The sequence below is a fragment of the Nicotiana tomentosiformis genome, chromosome 11 (assembly GCF_000390325.3).
Source record: "Nicotiana tomentosiformis chromosome 11, ASM39032v3, whole genome shotgun sequence".
Taxonomy (NCBI): Eukaryota; Viridiplantae; Streptophyta; class Magnoliopsida; order Solanales; family Solanaceae; genus Nicotiana; species Nicotiana tomentosiformis.
The window spans coordinates 22,334,901-22,354,019 of record NC_090822.1 but is presented as its reverse complement, the minus strand read 5'-3'; the positions used below and the strand labels follow the sequence as shown (position 1 = coordinate 22,354,019).

Here is a 19,119-nt window from a genome sequence, read left to right as displayed (position 1 = left end):
TTGGAACAAGATTGTTTGAAATATTACGGGAAAATATATTTAAAATAATCCGGGAAAGAAAACGGGCCTGACCGAACCAGGTCGCGAGTCATGGGTTATCCGAAGCCGAAGCCGAGTCGAGCGACGACGACGACGCGAGGCTTGCCTTCTTCTTAACTCTTTAAGAGCTAGAAGAAGACCAATTATATATATACCATCAAAAGCCTTTTCTTCCTCCGATATGGGACAATGTTCCTTTGCCAAGGGAAACTCAAATATTTCATTTTTCCTCCATTTCTCATTCACTCTCTTTAAGCTACACAAACTTAAAATCCCAACAATATGCAGATTCAGACGTCTTAGTCTGAATACACATCTTTATATTCAGATATGTATTCAGATTCAGACGTGTTAATCTTAAAAAAAAAAAGAGGCATTAAGTCTCGCTTTCCGATAATTAAACAAAAAAAAAGTACAAAATATACGATACAAAAAAGAAAAGAAGAAAAACCGCACTTTTCGTGCAGTACATAGGCCATAAGGCGCGTGGAGAAAACTTGGATGCAGCAACAGTAAGTCCCCATTTGTCAGTGAGAATATTTTTTGACACTGTTTCCAAGTTTAAATAAAATTCAAATCAAATCAATAACCCAAACATGGAATTCAAAACACCTCGTAATCAAATCATATAACAAGACTATATATGTGCTTTGTCTGAAAATAATTTCACTACCAAAAACCCCACTCACTACCCACCCCCAAAACAAAACGACCGCCAAAACCCCACCCATAAACCTCCGTCCTCCGCCACCGTAAACCACCGTGTGCCACCACCTGATCTTACATTTTTTTTTTGACTTTTATAGAAAAATCAAGAATATTGAAAGTTAGCGTATTTTTTGATTGGTGGGGTTTTGTAAAAAGTGATAAGCAGTTAAAAGGGTGTGTTGGGTAATGGTTGAAGAAGCTAAAAGACTGAGCTTTTCTGTTTCTTGAATTTGCGAAGGCAAAGGGGACGGCGTCGTTTTTAGGCTGTGCAGTGATGATGAAGATACGCTTGAATTTTCTGCGATTCCTTTTTATGTTATTGGTGATCTTCACTCCTAATGGTACAATTTTGTGTCTTTTTTAATAAAAAAAATTGCTCTGTGTTTGGTTGTGTAGGAGACTGTAATTTTATTGGGTTTGTTGTAGTTTTTTGAATTTTTGGGTAATCGAGGTAATATTGGATTATGGATCATAGTCTTTTTTTTTGTTTGGTTTATTTGGGTGTTCTTTTTTCTCTTTTGAATCTTAGATTCTTTTTCTTTGTTGATGTTCCTTTTTGATCAATATGCTTATGTGCTTTATTGTTACTTACAACAACAACAACAACCTAGTACAATCCCACTAGTGGTATCTGGGTACCCTGGGTAGAGAGTATGTTTACAAATGACCCTCGGCATCCTTCCCTCCAAGAACTCCCCACCTTGGTGACTCGAACTCGCAACCTGGAAGTGGAGGGTGCTTACCATCAGAGCAACCCACCTTGTCTTGCTTTATTGTTACTTGTTCATGTATAATCATAAAATTTACTGATAACTAAAAATAAACAGTAACTAATAAAAATTAGATCTTGTAATTTGGGGGGGGGGGGGGTGGGGGTGTGTGTGTGTGTGGAGTCAGCTATTTGCTGTTTCATCTTTCTGCAGTGGAATTTGGTGCAGCCTTTCTTGCTTATGTGAATGGATTTGATAAAAGCGGAACTAGGATTTTTACTAAGAGGAGTGAAAAATATAAAGAAGTCAAAAGGAAATTCAACATATAGTATGTATACATAAATTTTGTTTAATCTATCTACACAGTCTATCTTCTCAAAGTAGGGTAAGGTCTCCCAGACCCCACCTACCCCACCTGTGGGATTACTTGTTGTTGTTGTTGTTATCTGCAGTTCTGCACAGTTTAATTTTCCGGCCGATTGACGACCCTTGGACAAGGGTGGCTCTGCCACTGATTGGTATAACAGCCTTAGTTTTATATTTCTATAGTACTCCTATAAGGTTATTAAGCTGTATAACTGATGAATAGGGACAATGTTGTTTGATGTATTTATTGTGATGCTTTGTTTGCAAATGTTACAGTTCTTTTACCATATATTTTCCAAAAAATTAAGATTTGACTGAAGAATTTTCCTGCAAGTCTATGTTAATTTTAGTTATATGGACCATTTGTAACATTAAGTTGATTCGTGTGGCTTGATAGGCTGGTTAACAGAGATAGTTTCAGCCCGTCGGTTTATATCTGCATTCTTTCACGTTTTGAGTCGCTAATGTTACATGTGGAATGTACTTATTGCATTTTCTTCACCTTCTGTTTTCAGCTCAACTGACTGCAAGAGCATTCACCGGAACTTATGGAATTAACTATGGGAGAATCGCAGATAACATCCCTTCACCTGATAAAGTTGTTAAACTCCTTCGAGCGGCAAAAATTAAGAATGTTAGAATATATGATGCAGAACCCAGTGTCCTTAATGCCTTTAAAGGGACAGGGCTTGAGTTGGTGGTTGGACTTCCGAACGGATTTGTAAAAGAAATGAGTGCTAATGCAGATCATGCTCTGACTTGGGTAAAAGATAATGTGAAGGCATTCCTTCCCGGTACCCGCATTGTCGGCATCGCTGTGGGAAATGAAGTTTTGGGGGGCAGTGACAACGAACTAGAGATAGCTCTTCTGAATGCTGTAAAGAATGTATATAATGCAACACAAAAGCTCGGGATAAGTGACATTGTTCAGATATCGACTGCACACTCACAGGCCGTCTTTGTTAATTCATTCCCTCCCTCCGCTTGTATATTTAAAGACGGTGTTGCTCAGTTGATGAAGCCACTTTTACAGTTATTCTCAGAAATTGGATCTCCGTTCTGTTTAAATGCCTACCCCTTTTTGGCTTACACGTACAATTCAGACAAAATAGACATAAATTATGCTCTTTTTCAGCCGAATGGGGGAATTGTTGACAATAGAACTCTTCTTCATTATGATAACCTGCTCGATGCTCAGATTGATGCAGCATATGCAGCTCTAGAGAATGCTGGTTTCAGAAAAATGGAAGTCATAGTTACTGAAACAGGCTGGGCGTCTAATGGGGATGAGAACGAACCTGCTGCTACGCCAGGTAATGCTAGTACATATAATTATAATCTGCGAAAAAGGCTTGCCAAGAGGAAAGGAACTCCAATGAGGCCAAAAAAAATGTTGAAGGCATATATTTTTGCACTGTTCAATGAGAATTCAAAGCCGGGTCAATCGTCAGAGAAGAACTTCGGACTCTTCAAAGCTGATGGTAGTATTTCTTATGATATTGGTTTCTCTGGGCTGCAAGATATATCAGCTGCATCTTCGCTTTTCTCTTTGAAGGTATGAGGATCTTTTTCACTTTTTGAATCAATGCTCTGTGTGTTGGTCATCCTTCATATTCTGGATAAAGAGTGAATAGTTGTGAGCATAGTGTTTCTGTATAGTTCTGGATCATCTACGTAGCGCTGCCGCTCATAGCTTAGGAAAAAATGTTATCTTAAATGACTTTAAAAAGAAAAAAAAAGAAGACACGTTGATTGGTCCCTTATACAAGAAATTCAACCTCATATTCCTACATAGAAACATATACGGGTTCAATGTGTAGCAGGCCGTAAATATGCTGGAAACCTCATGTATTGAATTGAGTTACATGCTTGCTAAAATCAGAAGTGTAGGTGAAGTTTATTTTTTACACTTCATACTGCTCCTTTGCAAAAAGGTAAAGGAAGACTAAGAAAGTCAGTGTTTTTAGGATTTCATGGGTTTCGTCTTAGTGCACTGATATATACCTCTGTGGGAAAGTAATTCAATCAATCCTATGACTACCCGGTTCATTAAAAAGAGATTAATATTTACTAATGCATATTATAGGAAGGTCCACTTGGTTCAGACTTTTGTAAAAAAGGGTTACATTCGTTCAGAATTGTATATTAGCAGATATTTCAATCTTTTTCTCATTCCTGGCTTCTTAAGCGGTGATCTTTAATAATGAATATATAAGATGAACCTAAAAGGGGAGTGTGAAAGTATCATGAGAGTAGCATGAGAGATACCTCCCATATTTTTTGGAGCGAAACAACATGAGGAATCCCCATTCATTCTTGGGTTACATGTTTCACCTTCTTAAAAAAAAAGGTAAAATGAGTCCTTTTATTTCAATGCATTAGGACATGTTTATAGAATCAGATATTTTTTCCCTACCGCTTTAAGCCCCTTTTTCTCGTAGTCAATAACAACGGGGAAGGGATTGAGAGTATGTACCATGTTTGGAGAAAAGGGTGTGTGTGTGGGGGGGGGGGGGGGGGTAGATCCTTTGGCTTTTGCAGAAGGCTAGGATTATGTTTCTGTAACTAAGTATTTTAAAAACTTACGGTTCTACTACTTAGAAAGTTTATAGAGAGGAAAGAACAGAGGAAATAAAGAAAAGGAAAGCAGAGTGGAAGACAAATAAGTTTGTAAAATTCATCACGCTGAAGCTTTTGGTTTAAAGTTTCTCTATTCAGATCTGGTACTGATCAGTGATGTATCATGCCAATTTTTTACATGGACGGCGTACTGTTCTAGACGTCTTCAAGAAAACTGTTGGTGCTTGAGTTGGAAAAATGGAGAAAGGGTAAGGAGAGATTAGAAAAGGTGCTAGAGAACATTTGGAAATACTGGTTAATACTTATTGAGTGGATCAACAGCTTAAAAACAAAGAACTTTTATATGTTTTGAGAATAACAATCGACAACAACAACAACAACCTAGTGTAATCCCATTAGTGGGGTCTGGGGAGGGTAGAATGTACGCAGACCTTACTCCTACCCGAAGAAGGTAGAAAGACTGTTTCCAGAAGACCCTCGGCTCAAAAAAGATATAGAGAAAAGAGTAACAGCAAGCAACAACACCAGCAAACCACACAGAAAACCAAAGTAAGAGAAACAGTAAGCAATAACAGAAATCTAATAATAAAAAGAAAATACAAAATTAACACTGAGGGATGCATTAAAACTACTGGATCGAGCAAGGACACCGCTTGATTACCTAGCCTACTACCGTAATTCTTGACCTCCACACCTTCCTATCCAGGGTCATGTCCTCAGTAAGCCGGATTGTAACAAATGGAGATTAAGAACTCAAATTGTAGCAGAGTAACCAAAAAGGTAAAACTTGCTCCCTAGTTCACCAATTGCAGCAAAATAACCAAAAAGGTCAATTCTTGCAGCACCAATTCACCAAGAGACCAACATATTTCATCACCATTACCAAAAACATAACAAAGATACATTCTTGGAAACCCTATATTGCACGTAACATGTTCGATGCACAACAAAAGTACAAATCTCATACCTACTATAGTTACATTTCATAACAGATCAAGTGTAACTAAAATGACCAAAAAGGTTAATTCTTGCAACCCTAATTCTCCAAAATACCAACAAATTCCATCACAAATAGCAAGAAAAACATAACAAAGACAATTTTTTTGTAATATTGCATATAACTACATAGCTACTAGAATTACATTCCACAACAGATCAAGTGAAACTAGAATAACCAAAAAGGTTAATTCTTGCAACTTTAGTTCGCCAAAAGTCCAACATAATTCATCACAATTACCAAAAAAAGAACTTTACAACAACACACCTAGTAAAATCCTACTAGTGGGTTTTGGGGAGGGTAGAGTGTACGCAGACCTTACCCCTACCCCGGAAGAGTAGAGAGGCTGTTTCCGGGAGACCCTCGGCTCAATAGAAGAGACAATAATATCAGAAAAGAAAGAAAAGAATAGATCCATAACAACAAAAGAAACCAGAAAAATAATAACAACGTCGTAAGAGACGGCAAATAAGTGGAAGGGCAATAACACAATACTATGCAAAACAAAAAAATAGTGTAACAAAAAAATAGTGTGAGTAAAAATTTCTTAGAAACCCTAATATAGTAATATTGCACATAACATGTTCAATAAAAGTACTGTGAATTTCTTCAAGAGGAGGAGGAGTGGAGGCAATGGCATTGGAGATGAACGACGGGATGATTCTGGTGGCATTGCCGGAGATAATATGGTAAGCCGGATCAACTAGTTTCGATAACCAGCCGGTCCGACCACCGGTTCGGTTCAATTGTGGACGGTCGTAAGGAGTTGCCGGAGGTTTCCTCGCCGCCGGTTTTTTGAACTTCCCTCCGGCGCCTCTCTCGCTGGCTCTGTTACCGTAATATGACGGAGTCATATTGAACTCCATTGTCTTTCCTTAACACTCGAGTCTAAGGAAATTAGGCATGCTGATTTTTAATTGGGACTTCCAAAAAGATTTACTAGCTTTTATTTTGTCCTCGGAGGCATTGTAGAAGTGATGATAAGCTGACATGAAGAACTTAGGCTGGGGTGACCTTGTTGAATAATATGCATCCTGCATCCATGTACTTCCTAAAGAGATGGGTTAATAGATTTGCAGCGGAAGTAGAGGTATGATGGATCTGCTGCTTTATTTTGTTAGTAAATGTCCTCAGTAGTCATAGTAAGTGTTTGTCAATCTAACAAACAACTGAAATAAGTTCTGTTGACTCGTCACATCTCATCTTCCTGTTCCTCCTCTGTCGAATCCTGTTAGAGTCTTAAAGAAATACACTTGTCCCCCATCGGTTGTGTATCCAAATGGGGCCACTCAACCTTGCCTTAATTTTGCGTTCGGATGTTCCGTTTCTTTCACAAATCTAGGTGATGAAAGGGCCTTCAATCCCATGGTATGTATTAGGGAAGCTCTTGCATTAGCTATGCAACCAATTATAACTTAACTTTACCTCCTTTTTATTTTGAAGTGCTAATCATTTGGAAGAATCTATTTTTCTTCCTTCCCTCTTATTTCTCGCTCTTGCTCCTTGATCTGGGGCTTTCACTTTGTGGAGGTTTGTTGATTTGTGTACTTGCTGTTTCTTTTTCGTGTGCACCTCTAGAATTTGTTGGAGCACTTAGAATAAACTTCTAGGAACATATATCAGTTGTGAATGCTGCTTTTATAGCAGGCTCTTAAATCTGCTATTGTAGCTCACTGACTATCAAACTGTCAAGGTGAATAGTTACTTTTCCTAGAACTAGCATGTTTCATGAAAGAGTGTCTTTGTTTGTCTTTTCAATCAAATGTGTTTTCTCTCTCTCAAAGGAAAATACGCTTTGTTTGTTGATATGTTCCATGTTCCTTCTGTTCATATATGAGGATTTCATTTCATAGTAAATTAGATTTGACCTGGTTTTGATGATATCTCATTCTTCTTAAGACACCTTTTCAGATTTTCAAGACTTGATAAAGGATACTTGAGCTTATCTCAACTAGCCTAGTTAACAAGTAATGCTGAAACAATGATAGCAGACGCGTGCACTCAGTGTTCTATTCTACTGTCTACTACAGATTTTATGTCACATATCATTCTGGACTTACTTACCCATTTTACATGCATACAATGTTTTCAGGGAATTAAAGCTCGAGGGTATTATTTGTCAGCGATAGCAATCACAGCTTCTATGTCAGTGCTGCTATCGAGGTTGTGACAACATTTTTGAACTCATCTTATACTAAATACCAGATTAGCATCTTGAATATTTCCTAGTAGAAACTGCTACATCAACAACATTAGGAATGCAGTCATATATCTTCATAGCTATCATGAAGGTTGCTGATTGTTTTTGAATTTTTCAGCCATGTACATCAGTATATATGAAATAAATTTATTCTTGGTTTATCATGTCTTGATCTTGTAGTTGCCCAAATCTCACCAAAATATCATCTTCCAAGGCTAAGGGTGACAAGTGGGCCGGTCCGGGCCCACTGGCTAAGTGGGCCGGGACCGGTAGGACTGCTAGAGGTGGGCTTGGGCCGGTTCTTGCCTAGGAACCGTTAGGACCGGGTCCGTTTGGCCCGCCAAGGGACCGGGACCGGACCGGTCCCTTGGCGAGCCAAACGGGCCCAACGAATATTTGTTTTTTAAAAATAGCCGTTTGGCTATTTAAAAAAAGAGCTATTGGGCTTTAAAAAATAGCCGTTGGCTATCTAAAAACTAGCCATTTAATCCCTCCAAACTTAGTTTTAATCCCAAACTTTTTATAATTACACTTTTTCCCTATTTTCAACTATAAATACCCCCTCATTTTTTTTATTTTCTTACAAAATCAATATCAATCTCTCTCTAATTTTCTTCTATACTTGTTACTATTGCTTATTTTATTCCAAAAAATAGTCAAAAAATATTGAGGTTGTTACAATTTGTGAAAAATTTGTAAAGTTGGTGAATTGAAGTTTTCAAGTCTTCAACGATAATCAAATTTCAACAAGTTGTTCGTCAATTCGGTAAACTCGTTCCAACTCTGAAGTCTATTATTATAGTTTTGTTTGTTTTATTTATTTGCTATTACTTGATTAATTAAGATGTCTTCCTTAAGAAATATTTTTGGTAAAAATAAGAATAAGGGAAAATCCAAGACTGGCGAATCTAGTGGTATTGCTGTTCCTCCTCCCCTGCCCCCGGTTCCCCGAACCAAATCCTATACACATCCTACACCTGCTATTTTTGATACCGATAATAGTTTATTACAATTTACCGAGATTGAATTTTGTCATAATATTGCACCCGGTGAACATTTAGACCATGAATTAATGAATGCTCTTTATTCTAATAATTATAATACTATTGATGAAAATAATGATGAGGAAATTGATCTTGATGAAACTCAACCGGATGATGATATAACCACTAGTCCTACTCCTGATGTTAACCCAACTAGTGATAATACTGCTAATCCAAATGATGACCCATATGATACTCCTGTTACTGCCCCTACTTTTTCTAGACCACCTACCAAACGGCAGGAAACATCTTCTGTTTGGCCATTTTTTACTCAACTAGTTTCACAAAATAAGGCCAAGTGTAAAACTTGTGGTATGTGCTTACCATATAGTTTTTCTTCTGACCCTGCGTTTGTGCATTATATTAGCACTTTGTTGTGCTCATTCCATAGGGGGGAGGAAGACTAAGAAAGATATTGTCATATTTTTTATTGCTATAATAAAATTACAAGGCATTGCTTTGAATATCTTTTTACAATATTTTTGTCTTTAAATTTGAATTAAAAAAATTAGATCATAATTCTATAATAAATTTATAGGGCATTGCCTTAGATATTTTTTAACATCTTTTTGTCTCTAATTTCTATTTGTTTTTTTAAAAAATCACTACTTAGCCGTTGGGCCCACTTAGCCCGCGGGCCCGACCCGTTTAGCCCGGGACCATCAACTCGTGGGCCCGGTCCCGGACTGGTTCCTACAAAAAGACCGTTTAGTTCGGGACCATTTAACCCGTTTAATTTAGGACTTGGACCGCGGCCCACGAGATCGGTCCACTTGGCCCGTTAAGGGCCCGGCCCGACCTACTTGCCACCCCTATAATCAAGGCTTTAGTATTCTTGTTATATATAGTTTTACCATATGAAGGGGTTTGCTGCCATGTGATCAGGAGGTCACGGGTACGAGCCGTGGAAACAGTCTCGTAAGGCTGCGTACAATAGACCCTTGTGGTTCGGCCCTTTCCCGGACCCTACGCATAATGGGAGCTTAGTGCACCGATACATTATTTTTAGGTAGTAAATGGAAGTTCTAGCAAGCTCAAGGAGAGATAATCCTTGTTGGTTGCAGCACTGCATGCAGGACATGCCATTAAGATATCATAGTAAGGCAAAAAGATAAAGGAGCAAACTTTTTTTTCTTTTGATATCCGAGAAATCTTCGAAAGCTAGTTGGCTTATGTTTCAAAATTCAGATAGTAAGCTTGTTTCGCTATCCTTCACTTAAATATTAGGTTTTTCTTTGCTAGGAAACTTGTGACATACGCGTAACACATCATTTCTTCGCTAGGAAACTTGTGACATACGCGTAACACATTATTTCTTCGCTAGGAAACTTGTGACATACGCGTAACAAATCATTTTTTCGCTAGAAAACTTGTGATGTACGCATATCTTACCATTGAACTAAAGCGCTAGAGGCGCTAGAGGCAAGCTCTCCATTTTTCTTCTTAATCAGACAAAAATTGTCTAATTGTTAGGTTTGTTTTTCCAGCCAACCCAATTATGAGTAGACAATTGTGCATAGTACCGTTGTTGAAGCTTTGCGGGATGGCGGCTATACTACCATCAAAATTTAATGATATACAGAAAGACCACGAAGGTGTGAAGGATTGCAAAGTCTCAAATGATAAATCAATTACTTGATAAAATAGTAGATTGACTACAACCTGTTAAAACCAAGAATATAATAAATTGTGATCTAGAACTTTTGTATAGTCAACTTTGAACTGCAAAATCTATAGAACTTTGAAAAGTAAACTTCGCAAGAATAAGACTAGACATGCATTGCGCAAAAGCGATTGGTTTGGAATTTTATCATTAAAAAAACAAATGATTTGATTTGAATTACATCAGCTCGAGGAATTCCGAAAATTTTGGAGTATTAGGTGATATCGTCGAAAAGGGTTTGAAAAATAAATTGAGTACAAAATTTATCTTCAAACATTATACGTTATATTACCTTAGATTAAGCTCTTTACGAGTCAGGTATAACACCTAATAAATTACAATTTTTTCATATTGTATTTGTTAAACTAGTTTAGAATTGTGATCAGATGTTTGTTGTTCTTGTCATTGCAATTGTAGTAACTTATAAGATAGTAATATTGTTCTAATAATTGATATTTGACTTAATAATCAGACTTATCCTATAGTATGTAACGGTAACTTTTCTTTCTATAGCTCAGATGATTTGCCTAAATTATTGGATTATCATATGATCAAACCTCTAAAGAAAAGTGGAAATGATATTAGATTCAGAAACTATCTAGAGAATCAAATCTGCTGCAGTTGTAACAAATGGAGAATACCTTGATTCTTTTATTTTTGCCTTCTATAAATTCCACCATTAAAAACATTTGTGGACCAATACACTGAAAGTGGCCACCTCTCGAATAGTGTAAAAGGGCATTTTCCAATCAGAATGAGGTAAGCGCAAATAAAATGAGTGAAAATCAAGAGTCAATTTTAGTAGAAACAAAAAAATTCGGTGATTTTTTCTCAATCTACTTAAGTTTTTGTCAGCAGAATTGGTTGGTATATGTTCTAAAGGGGTAGGTGCGGCTCTATGGCTTTGGGCAATGAGGCCATTGCCTTATGCCTCAAAATTTGAAGGTCTCAAATTTATTTTAAATTATTATTATTGTTACTATATACTATATAATTTATATAAATAATTAGTACAAAGAAAAGTGTTACAATATATTTTTTTATTACTTGATTGAGGTTATTTTATACCAATAAATTTATAAATTATGATAGTTTTCTTCCCTCATTAATTAGTATATTTGTTTCGCTCTTTAATTTTAATTTTATCCTTTTTATATAGGAATTAAGTTATATATATCGACAACATAATGAATTTCTTTTATATTGTTCTCTGAAACTGCATGAACACAAAAATATTCATGTACCAGTTTTCTTTTGGTGTAATTCGATATATTATATTAGGTTATTTATAATTTATTTTAGATATTTACCAATAAGCGCTACTTAATAGAATGAACTACAATTATCGTTTAAACTGATCTGAAGGAGTAAATATTTTTGACATCGTCAATGCTCAAAACTTAAGCTATTACGTTACGTACGTTTATTTCTTTTTCTTGTTTGTGATGATAGCCAATTCAAAATTTTCACTTTGAGTTCTGGACCTCAACATCCGGTAGTCCACCACTTTATTTTTTGCATTCTTCTTCCTCTTTTTTTTTTTTAAATTCGCTTTTTTGGCTTACATGATTAATTTATTATTTTAAAAATAAATTTTGTTGTTATTGTAAATATTTTATAAAATAAATTTAAGGGACCCTCAATATGATTTCACTTTGTATAAGGGTAGGGTGTCTAAATCATACCCCTTGGGTTGCGACTCTTCCGAACCTTACAAGAATGCATCATGTTTTATACACCAGACTATCCTGTGTACTGACGAGAAGTAAAAAATATTCAATAAAAGTTGAGGTGTGTTAAAATTGACTCGGTTAGTACAGCAATGAGAAAAAAGATAACGAGGTCAGGAATTGGAACTTTGCATAGTACACTTTTGTGGACCAAAAGTTGTTTTTCAAGGAGAAGATAAGATGCCCATTCTGATTCAGTCTCTTTGATTATTCTTCTTCCAATAATACAACGTTTTTTTGTAAGTGAATTTCGTCATGATTAGGATTTAGGTGTAACAGAAAATAGGTCAAGTTTTGGTGATATACACAAGGCCACCAGACCATGTTTGATTGGTTAAGTAGTAATTTTAGATTTAGCTAGATGGCACAATATAATGATACATATTGTGTCATTGTGATACTTAAAGCATTAGATCTATTTAATTATCTAACCCCTTATCTCAATTTTCTAATATGAGAGGAAGACATGCAAGAATGTGAAAATTAAAATAGGTAAAATGACACTGTATAGCCGCTATCAAAATAATAGCAGAAAAATATATATTTTTTGTATATCTATACATTATGTATGTTATATATAAAAATTATATAAATTTTATACAATTTTTCGGCTATTAAATATAAATAATTTCTGGCGTGAATTAAAAGTAAAAAAAACCCTTAAAAATACACTAAGGGGTGGGCTACTGGTGAAAGTGAAAAAGGTGAAAAATACTAATTGATTTCTTTTTATCCGCCTAGATTTTGGAAAACATAATTATTTGGTATTCGTCTTCATTAGATGTACATAAAATGATCTAGATATTACCATTATAAAAGAAAGGATACAAATTTAAAATAATTGATGCTTATCATAACTTTGGACAACGATATTTGATATTTTTGAGATACCGTCAAATACTTCGGACATCTCTATACAATACAATTTTCATGAATTAAAAGTATTAAATTTATTAATTATAAATTTCAAGTTAAACGTCTCTATTTTCTCTACTAATTAACTTTGTCCATTTCTTAACGAAGTTTCACACAGGATGAAAGGATATCTTTTTATTCTTTAATATTTAATTAAAAAGAAAAGATCAAAGACGACTTGGACTTGGACTTGGACATTTCAAAGTCGTTGGTTACGCGTCAACCAACTTGCATCGTAACAAGTGTCTTGTCTCTTGACAATTCCATTTTGATTAATTCGTGCATATAGACTTCTTTAGAGATAAGAAGCGTTTTTCGTTAAATGGGTCCTAAACAATGAAAATTTGGATTAGTTGGGCTACTAAATTTTGCATACAGATGATTATACCTAAAAAAAAAAGAAACGTGTTGTATATTTATTGTAGTTATTATAAACACTGATATTTATTTTTTTATTTTGATTTATTGGTGCAGATAGACTTAATCCTGAGAAGTACTATATTCGTTTTAGGAAGTTAGGAATTTGGCAGAATTATTGAAACTGTTCCAACATCCAATGAGGAGCAGTTCAACTCCCAAAAATGCCACATGTCTGGACCAAAATCTTTCTAATTCCACTACGTCCTTTCATTCAGCTCATGATATATATATATATATATATATATATATATATATATATATATATATATATATATATATATATATATATATTTTGCCTAAGTCAAACTTTATCAACATATTCAACTGAAACATCCTAGATACTTCCATAGACTAATTAGCTCTATAAATACAACCTAGTATTGAACAAATGTTCAAACAGAAACTCTGAAACTTAGCAGTTATTTTTGTTATATACATCAGCTACAAAAGAGGATACTTAATTATATTATAGCAACAAAGATCCAATTGGGGCTACCTGAAAACACAAAAAAATATGGTTACAAGGATGAATATTGCAAGAATTGCACTAGTATTAGTTGTTGTTTTGGCGTCGTTGCCGGGGAAAATAACAGCAGTTGATCATGTGGTTGGCGATAGTAGTGGTTGGGGAATTCCTTCAGGTGGCCCTTCAACTTATGCCAATTGGGCTTCACAACGTACCTTCGGAGTTGGTGATACTTTAGGTATGTATTGTTACAACACCTCTTTCTCTTATTGTTAGTGCGTTATTTGAGATAGTTGAAAAAAAATATAATGATAAAAATTTTTGAATCAATAATAATTCGTTAAACGTTGTTGCTAGTAGGTATATTACACTTACTAATTAGCAGTTGTAAGGGTAACATGTCCTTATTCCGAGATGAGTAGATACAAAATCTCGTTCGTTTAAAAGGTTGCTTGAACCCGCAGTCGAATTTTGATCATTGTCACTCGTTAGGACTTCCAATATGATTGATTTGAAGGAGTTCCAGCCACTCTATAATTTTCCTTTCTTGTTCAAAGTTAAGATATAGTATAGAGATGACTAATTTGGCTTTTGATTCAATCTTTACTATTGAAGAGGAGGTGCAAGTTCATTGAGTTCATGTCAAAAGAGCTTACTCATCTATGTTGGTGAGGAGTAGTTAAAAGTACTTTTGAATGCTAGAGCCACTGACATGTCAAAGTCTGAGAGATAAAAATTGCTCCAAATTTCTATTATGGGGTCAAGATCATACATCCCAGTTAGGCTTAGGTGCTATGAAAATTTCTCAAATCTTGAATTTTGTAAAAAGAAAGACCAACATAGACAAAAAAAATAAAAAAGGATTTCCAAAGCAATCTTTAATATATGCTCTTGTAATTTCTCTGAGACAAACCATCAAGGCTAACTAATTGTATGTGCATTCACCACCTATATGATCAATAACTCCATCATCGACGTTTGAATTATCTACTAGGAGTCTTTTAGTCCTGTCAAAGATTTGTATGCCAGTAGAAATATAGAAAACTTGTGGTGCTTTTTAGTTTTTTATTTTTTAAATAATATTGGACTGTGAGGATTGAGCTTAAATGAAGCGATATAAACAGTGAAGATCCATATAATCGATCCCAACTTGCTTGGGACTGAGCCGTACTTGTTGTTGTAGCTGTTGGTATCAGAATTGTAACATTTTGCAATATTCCTAGACTGAAACTCAATATTTCAAATTCTCAATTTCATTACTGCAGTGTTCAACTTTGCAACTGGAGCACATGATGTAGCCAAAGTCACAAAGAGTGCATATGATTCTTGCAGCTCCACAGGTCCTGTTACTCTTATAACTGTTGGACCAGCCAATATTACTCTGAATTCCACAGGAACAGAATATTTCATTTGCACTTTTGGCCAACATTGTTCTGCTGGCCAAAAACTAGCCATCAATGTTACAGCATCTTCCACTCCTACTCCTAGTCCTGCACCCTCCCCTACAACCACCCCCGTTCCATCACCCGTCCCGACCCCTACGCCTACCACTGCACCGACTCCTTCCTCTACGCCTACCCCTACGCCTACGCCTTCCCCGACCCCAATGCCAATGCCAACGCCAACGCCAAGTCCATCGCCATCAATGGGACCATCTGCACCAACTCCTAGTCCTAGTGGCGGTTCAGGTGCTTCGCCATCGTCCTCACCTCCCACTAGCCCGATCACACCGGGGACTACTCCTTCACCCGAGACACCTCCCGAAGGACTAATTCCTCCACCGGCTCCTAGCTCTGCCCCGAGAAACGTCTTTGCTCCTGCCTTGATCATGTTCATGTCTATTGCCATTAGTATAATGTGGTAGATTCTTGTATATATAATCGGACTTTTCTATCATGAAGGAGCTTCTAGTGATTTGAGTTATTTATTTTCCATATGAGTTTATATCATTATAGGACATAATGATCATTGTTTACTTGTAATATTTATTTATTGAGTAACTAGTGATTGTGTGAGTTTTTATAGAACAGTCTCGTTTCAGTTGTGAGTAATATTCTCGAATTTCTGTACCAATTTAGAGTTCCATAACTTCTGATATCAAATTTTGGCAATTAAGACAGAGAAATGGTGGTTTGATAGTACAATAAGGTATCTATATTGACTTTTCATTTCCCCCTAATTATTTTAGACAAACAAAATCCTAAAAAATAGATCTTCATACTGAAAAGTGAAAACACAGAAACTAGAGCTAGAGAATGGCTTCAAGTTCAAATTCAGTTGCACCAAGAGTGACCATTGTGCTGAGGATCAAAAGTTGGCATTCCGACTCGGAGGCAGATTTTGCAGAGTTCGACTGAATCAATTGTTTTCTGCTCGAACTATATATTCTAAGAGAAAATTTGAAAATGTATACCTATAATAAATTCACACTTAAATGAAGACTAACTATCATACTTTCTCTACTCCTATACCCATTTATCTGATCCATCAAATCTACAAAAGCTACATTTCTCATATCTGTTACCAATTTACCATGTTTACGACCGGGGGAGGTTTCAGGATTTAAATTTTATAGGTTCAGTTCGTAATTCTACCACATCCTATCTAATTTAATGGGTTCAAAATTTATTATTTGTATATAATTAATAATTTTTTGAGCAAATATATAGGGCATGAGCAAAACCTATGGGTTTAGATGAACCTATAGTGTCACACCCCAACCTCGGGAGGTGTGACCGGCTCACACCACCCGAAGGTGCGTGCGAACCGACATCCTCACGTAAAACCTTAAACGTAAAATCTGGACTACTGAGTCTCCATATATATAATGCCAGAATTAATAAATGCTCATAATTGGCTGTGGATGAAACATTAACATTTTTTTTATATACATGCCACTGTTGACAACAGAGTCATACACATACATCTTAACACTAGTCTACAAGCCTCTAAAAGTGCCGATAACATATACATATATGTATAACTTGGTCGGAACAGGGCCCACCGTACCCGAAAACAACCGAAATATGTACTCCAGTACCTATTGACTTCTGGACAGCTACTTCGAAGAAGTGGAGTGCAGTGACCAATAGTTGGAATAAACACCCTACTGGGGAGGGACGTTACCAGGTCTATTTGTACCTGTAGGCATGAACAACGTGCCCCAAGAAAAAGGGCGTCAGTACGAAAGATGTACTGAGTATGTAAAACAGATAATATTGGTAAACCAAAGGCATAACATAAGAGATAATAATGCACAAGTTTTAAACTGATTATCATAGACAAGCCACTAGGGTAGTATACTGCTACAACCATGAATCATGAATGTATGCAAGCTTTTGTAAATGAGATAGTACATAAGATGTACCTTGTATTTGCGCGAAAAAATCAGTTTCACACTTAAACTTTACGGGTGTCCCATTACCTCCTTATACTTGTCCGAGGTGAATTTAATACCTCCTTGCCGGACCCAAAATCTCTCCTGAATTGAGCAGTGAAATACACTCGCGTCACATACCTTCCACGTCATAAAATTTTTAATTTTTTTTTCACAAAAGTTCCTTACTTATCTTCTTTACACCCCTCCCCCAAAACAAACTCACCCACATGCTTTACCTTCTCCTAAAAGAAAAGGTCTTTCTCTGAAAAAGAGAGATACAGATCTACATAAATAATTGGATAAAATTGTAAAGTTCGATTGCAAACAAAGAAGCACCGGTAAGCTTTTGGCCAAAAAAAGTTTTCCGGCAACCTTTTCTTATCTCCAATTTCTTCGTCAATTAGTCCAATCTTTTTACCTAAAAAAACCCTTGCCAAAACCTAAACATTAAAACTAAAAAGAAGATGGAGGACTTCATTGGCAAATATTTCCGGTCGGAGAGGATTTTAAGGTTCTTAACACAGTAACCTCATCTCTCATATATCTTTTCTCTTCCAACAAAGCCTCGCTAAAATTTTTAAATGGGATGAAGACCTTATTTTCATAGAACAGGTAAAGTTAGCGGAAGTCAGGTAATGATGGAGCCATTTGGTGAGTAGTGAGAAGGCGGGAAAGAAGAAAATAAAAAATAATAAAAAGAAAAAGTAAAAAGACAGGAGGCCCACCAAAAATTAATTATGATAATTAGTTCCATAACATCCAATAGAAAAAAATATGTGTATAGTTTAATCCACGTTTGATATATTTTTTTTATGATCCACGTGCATTTAGGAATGAAGAATTATTTTCACTGCCACATCAGCTTTTGGGAGGTATTAAATTCACTTTGGACAAGTATAGGGAGGTAATGCGACGCCCGTAAAGGTTAAGCGTGAAACTGATTTTTCTGCCGAAGTACAGGTTGCATCTTATGTATTATCCCTTTGTAAATCGAGTTACTCATTGGGGCCATGCATTAATATATATATATATATATATATATATATATATATATATATATATATATATATATATATATATCATCCACTCTTTGGGGCATATCATCTCATATCGTACATGGCCTCAGAGAGGACGCGGTTGTATCTGGTCTTAGGAGGTCTCGGCGTTACCCGGTCTTAGCAGAACTCGGCGTAACCGACCTCGAGAGGACTCGGTAAAGTATTATTTCACGTCATCTCCATACCCGGCCTCATAGAGGACTCAGTCGTACGCGACCTCATGATGTTGACTTTACCCGGCCTCAATAGGATTCAGCGTAGTCAGCCTCAAGAGGGCTCAGTAACCTCACATCACACATCATCGTACCCGGCCACACAAGGGCCCGGTAATATCTCATATCATATCTCATCATACCTAACTGATCAGTGGTTGCACAATATGTGACGTACCCGACCGACTATAGCGTGGTTCGGTAAAGTAAAATAGATACATATATATAAGTGCAATGCAAAGTCAATTTCAAGAGGTACTAAGATCCAACCGAGACCCGGTTATATTTTCCAACTTTAGGATACTTGGGAAAACTACAACTTGAGAAAAATGTTACCGATGAGAATGTATAAGAACAGAAGCAACGTTATCGGGAAGGTGATAAGTGTGAATTTTGATCACTTATTAGCACCTTTTTGCTTCTATTTTAGTCCAAAAGTATTGATTTATATTTTCAATACTAATGAAAGTGTGCAAATTGCAGGAATGTTAAAAATTTGGGCTCCCATAAAGAAATCCGACTAAAAAAGGAGTGTTCCAACTCACAAGGCAAGAAGGGGCACATAACATAAGATGTGCGGTTTGCAGAGGTATTTCTGCTGCCGCAGAAGAAAGTGCGGACCGCAAAAATTCC

At 36.1% G+C, this 19,119-nt stretch overlaps 2 protein-coding genes across 2 annotated transcripts; both read left to right on the top strand.

Moving 5' to 3' along the window:
* Window positions 1-640: 640 nt before the first annotated feature.
* LOC104106104 (glucan endo-1,3-beta-glucosidase 11) lies at window positions 641-7,764 on the top strand. The gene is made up of 3 exons (XM_009614582.4): window positions 641-1,088; window positions 2,339-3,378; window positions 7,493-7,764. Exons 1-3 carry the CDS (start codon window positions 1,022-1,024, stop codon window positions 7,568-7,570), a joined length of 1,185 nt encoding a protein of 394 aa, XP_009612877.1. The 5' UTR covers window positions 641-1,021; the 3' UTR covers window positions 7,571-7,764.
* A 5,910-nt stretch (window positions 7,765-13,674) lies between these two features.
* LOC104106105 (blue copper protein-like) lies at window positions 13,675-15,888 on the top strand. Its single transcript, XM_009614583.4, has 2 exons — window positions 13,675-14,075; window positions 15,103-15,888. The coding sequence occupies exons 1-2, from the start codon at window positions 13,886-13,888 to the stop codon at window positions 15,699-15,701; spliced, it is 789 nt and encodes a 262-aa protein (XP_009612878.1). The 5' UTR covers window positions 13,675-13,885; the 3' UTR covers window positions 15,702-15,888.
* Window positions 15,889-19,119: the final 3,231 nt, after the last annotated feature.